The 4668-nt window shown below is 44.8% G+C and overlaps 1 protein-coding gene and 1 non-coding gene across 3 annotated transcripts in view; one reads left to right on the forward strand and one right to left on the reverse strand.

Moving 5' to 3' along the window:
* DHX57 (DExH-box helicase 57) overlaps nucleotides 1-4668 on the forward strand; it is a 90815-nt gene that overhangs the window by 84620 nt on the left and 1527 nt on the right. For both annotated transcript variants that reach the window (XM_003795672.2, XM_023516672.1), the window contains one exon: nucleotides 873-1073. In XM_003795672.2, coding sequence (XP_003795720.1) covers nucleotides 873-1073 — 201 coding nt within the window. The remainder of the gene's footprint in view (nucleotides 1-872; nucleotides 1074-4668) is intronic.
* Nucleotides 3979-4085, reverse strand: LOC111727144. The gene has a single exon (XR_002774767.1). It is a non-coding gene; the product is annotated as a U6 spliceosomal RNA (small nuclear RNA).

A 4668-nucleotide genomic window follows, 5' to 3' on the forward strand; every position in this document is an offset into this window, starting at 1 on the left:
CAAAAAAAAAAAAAAAATCCCTTCCGGGGTGGTGCCTGTTGCTCAAAGGAGTAGGACACCAGCCCCACATACAGAGGTGGCTGGTTCAAACCAGCCCCAGCCAAAAGCTGCAAAATAAAAATTAAAAAAAAAAAATCACTTCCGGGCTCAGTGCCCGTAGCTCAGTGAGTAGGGCACCATCCACCTACACCGAGGCTCGCGGGTTTGAGTCTTGCCTGCTAAAAAACAAAGACAGCTACAACCAAAAAAATAGCCGGGCTTTGTGGTGAGTGCCTGTAGTCCCAGCTACTCAGGAGGCACCTTGCTGAGGCAAGAAAATTGCTTAAGCCCAAGAGTCTGAGGTTGCTGTGAGCTGTGACACCACAGCACTGTACCAAGCGTGACATAGTGAGACTCCGTCTCAAAAAAAAAATTACTTCCTTTGGCTAAGCACAGTGGCTCACATCTGTAATCCCAGCACTCTGGGAAGCTGAGGGGTATGGATTGTTTGAGCTCAGGAGTTCAAGACTACGCTGAGCAAAAGCAAGACCCCGTCTCTACTAAAAATAGAAAAAGTGAGGCAAAGAGGATCGCTTGAGCCCAAGTTTGAGGTTGCTGTGAGCTCTGATGTCACGGTGACAGCTTGAGACCCTGTCTCAAAAAAAAAGAAAAAAAAGACTTTCTTTTGAACACGATGACTTTGAGATGTTTATTAGATGTCCAAGTGGAGGTACAGGTAGGTCACACACATGTCTGGAGCTCTGGAAAGATGCAGGCTGAGATAAATTTTGAGAGTCAGTAATGGACAGTTAGTATTTAAGTCCATGGGACTGGTAGGTTCCATATATGTTGCCAGTGACAACACTTTCGTCATTTGAGGTTTTATGTTACAGGTCAGACACTTTGACAGCCCCTACTTGTTGTACCACGAGAAGATCAAAACTAGTCGGGTGTTCATCCGTGACTGCAGCATGGTGTCTGTGTACCCACTGGTCTTGTTTGGAGGAGGCCAAGTGAATGTGCAGCTTCAAAGGGGAGAGTTCGTTGTCTCCTTGGATGATGGTTGGATCCGTTTTGTAGCTGCTTCCCATCAGGTAAAAGGATAATCTGTTCTGTGAGGCTCAGGCCATGAGGGGCTCTGATTATGAAGTATGCAGCAATCTTTTAGGGACTAAGGACAACAGAGCTAATTAAGGGTGAATGCTGGGTCTGCAATAGGACACTAAGAAAGAGTGAGACTTGGTGGAGCCCTAGTAAGAGGTCAAGCTGACATGCTGTTGACATGCTATTCTCTGGTCCTAGAATGACATTCTCATTCCCCAGCCAGCCTCTACTTCAATCTTTCATTAAAAGAAGGGGAGGTCAAGCCTGGGGTGGGTTGGGTTTAGGACAGAAACTGTAAAGTGAGGGCATCAGACTTTCCTTATTGTTACACAAGTAATGTATGTTGACCAAAGAAAAGTCAGAAAATACAGATAAGCAAAAATACTATTCCACCACTACTACTAAAAAAAGATAATAGCCTGTAATCCTAGCACTCTAGGAGGCCAAGGCCAATGGATTGCCTGAACTCACAGGTTTGAGACTGGCCTGAGCTAGAGCAAGACCTGTCTCTAAAAGTAGCTGAGAGTTGTGGTAGGCACATGTAGTCCCAGCTACTTGGGCAAGAGAATCACTTGAGCCCAAGAGTTTGAGGTTGTTGTGAACTATGATACCATGGCACTTTACCGAGGGCAACAAAGTAAGACTCCATCTCCAAAAAAAATAAAAATAAAAAAAGATAATAGGTCTAAATTCTCTTTTATTCTCAGATCTCAATTATTCACTCAATTTGCATACATTTCATGGGGATTATGTTTAAGAAATAAAAATTCAGGGCAGTGCCTGTGGTTCAGTGAGCAGGGCGCCGGCCCCATATACCCAGCCCCAGCCAAACTGCAACAAGAAAATAGCCAGGCATTGCAGTGGGTGCCTATAGTCCCAGCTACTCTGGAGGCTGAGGCAAGAGAACCACCTAAGCCCAAGAGCTGGAGGCTGCTGTGAGCTGTGATGCCACAACGCTCTACCGAGGGTGACAAAGTGAGATTCTGTCTCTTAAAAGAAAAAAAGAAAGAAAAATTCATTTTAACATTTCATCTATTAGAATTCACATGTCGGCCAGGCACAGTGGATCACACCTGTAATCCCAGCACTGTGGGAGGCCAAGGCAGGCACATTGCTTGAGCTCAGGAGTTCAAGACCAGCCTGAGCCAGAGTGAGACCCCATCTCTAAAAATAGCCAGGCGTTGGTGGCACCCATAGCTCAGTGGCCACATACACTGAGGCTGGCAGGTTCAAACCCAGCCCAGGCCAGCTAAAGCAACAATGACCACTGCAACAACAATAACAACAAAATTGGCAGGTGCCTGTAGTCCCAGCTACTTGGGAAGCTAAGGCAAGAGAATCGCTTAAGGCCAAGAGTTTGAGATTGCTGTGAGCTGTGACACCACAGCACTCTACCTAGGGCAACAGCTTGAGACCTTGTCTCAAAAAAAAAAAAAAAATAGGCATTGGGGGGGCCTGTAGTCTCAGATACTGGGTAGCTGAGGCAAGAGGATTACTTGAGCCCAAGAGTACAAGGTTGCTGTGAGCTTTAACACCACGGCACTCAACCCCAGGGTGACTGAGACTGTTTCTCAAAAAAAAAAAAATAGAATTTGTATGTTACAAGGAGAAATACCACCTTAGATGTTAAAGGAAATTAATTAGCGTATTTAACTGTAAAATCTAAATAGCACTGTCCAAGAGAAGTATAATGTAAGCTACATATGTAATTTTCATTGTCCTAGCAAGCACATTTTAAAAAGTAACAAGAAATAGGTGAAATTTATCTTAATATATTTTATTTAACCTCACATATCCAGGTGAGGATTTAACACGTAATCAATATAAAAATTATTGAGGTGGTTTACATTCTCATTTGAAGACTCATACTAAGTCTTCAAAATCAGATGTGTATTCTACACTCATAGCCATCTCAATTTGGACTGGCCACATTTCATGTGGTTGTTAGATAAGCCATGTGTGACTAGTGGCTGCCGTATTGGACACTGCAAGTCAAGAGAGCCAGGCCAAGTTGGGCTGATTCCACAGCTCAGTGACAACAGAAACCCGGCTGACCTCGTGGTAGCAAGATGGCATCACATCTGCCGCATACTCTCCAGAAGGGGAGACGAAAACCTTGTCCAAAAGCTCCATCAAAGCTCCCCTCCTAAACCAGTCCCTGTGGCCAAAAAAAGGGATGTCCTGGGCTCAAAGGGCTTGAATACCTGAGTCACCCACTGTGGCAGGGCTCACAGCATGAACCTGTTTGAGTCAGAGCAGGGTCCAAACTGCATGGCTGCCACATAGTGGAGGAACAAAACGTGTTAGGAAGACATCTACCATGCCACTACAACATCAGCATAAGAGCTTAGTGTGTCCCAAAGCTAAAGAGATATTTTAGTAGTATGATAGCCTTTTTTTTTTCACTTTGTCACCCTTGATATAGAGTGCTGTGGCATCATAGATCACAGCAACCTCAAACTCATAGGCTCTAGCAATTTTCTTGCCTCAGTTTTTCATTGTTAGTAGAGATGGGGGCTCTCACTCTTGCTCAGGCTGGTCTCGAGCTCATGAGCTAAAGTGATCTACCCACCTTGGCCTCCCAGAGTACTAGGATTGATTACAGGCATGAGACACTGTGCCTGGCCAATATGCATCATTTTTTTTTTTTTTTTAGAGACAGAGTCTCACTTTTTTTGCCCTTGGTAGAGTTGGTGGTGTCACAGCTCACAGAACCTCCAGCTCTTGGGCTTAGGTGATTTTCTTGCCTGAGCCTCCCAAGTAGCTGGGACTACAAGCGCCCACCACAACGCCTGGCTATTTTTTTAATTGCAGTTTGGCCAGGGCCAGGTTTGAACCCACCAGCCTTGGTATATGGGGCCGGCACCCTACTCACTGAGCCACAGGTACTGCCAAAAATATATGGAATGCTTCAAAAATTTCCCTATCATCCTTGCACAGGGGCCATGCTAATCTTCTCTGTATAGTTCCAATTTTACTATATGTGCTGCTGAAACAAGCATTTTCCTGCTTCTCTACTTGGGGAAAATTGTAAAAGTTGACCAGATTTTAATTGGAGAACACTGTATAAAAGCCATGCTTCCAGATTTAATCTTTTCTTTAAATGAGATGTTGATAAAGGAGCCTTTTTATACTGGACATCATTTAGTCTATTATAGAATGAAAATATGTTTAGATTTCTTTTTCTCCTATTGGGGTTAAAATACCAGAAAAACTCATTTCAATTCAAGTTGGGGGGAGGGGGCACACAGGAGAGGGGAGGGGTGCTTCCACTAAATGGGCACAATGTAAAAGTATATGGCACCCCTTTTGGGTGCGGGACATAGCTACAAGAGGGACTCTACCTGGCTCAGTGCCCGTAGCACAGTGGTTATGGCGCCAGCCACATACACCGAAGTTGGTGGGTTTGAACCTGGCCTGGGCCAGCTAAAACAACAATGACAACTGCAACAAAAAAAATAGCTAGGCGTTGGGGAGGGTGCCTATAGTCCCAGCTACTTGGGAGGCTAAGGCAAGAGAATCACTTAAGCCCAAGAGTTTGAGGTTGCTGTGAGCTATGACATCTCGGTACTCTACCAAGGGCGA

This window comes from Otolemur garnettii, unplaced genomic scaffold (assembly GCF_000181295.1).
Source record: "Otolemur garnettii isolate 467f Iridium unplaced genomic scaffold, OtoGar3 scaffold00095, whole genome shotgun sequence".
Lineage (NCBI taxonomy): Eukaryota > Metazoa > Chordata > Mammalia > Primates > Galagidae > Otolemur > Otolemur garnettii.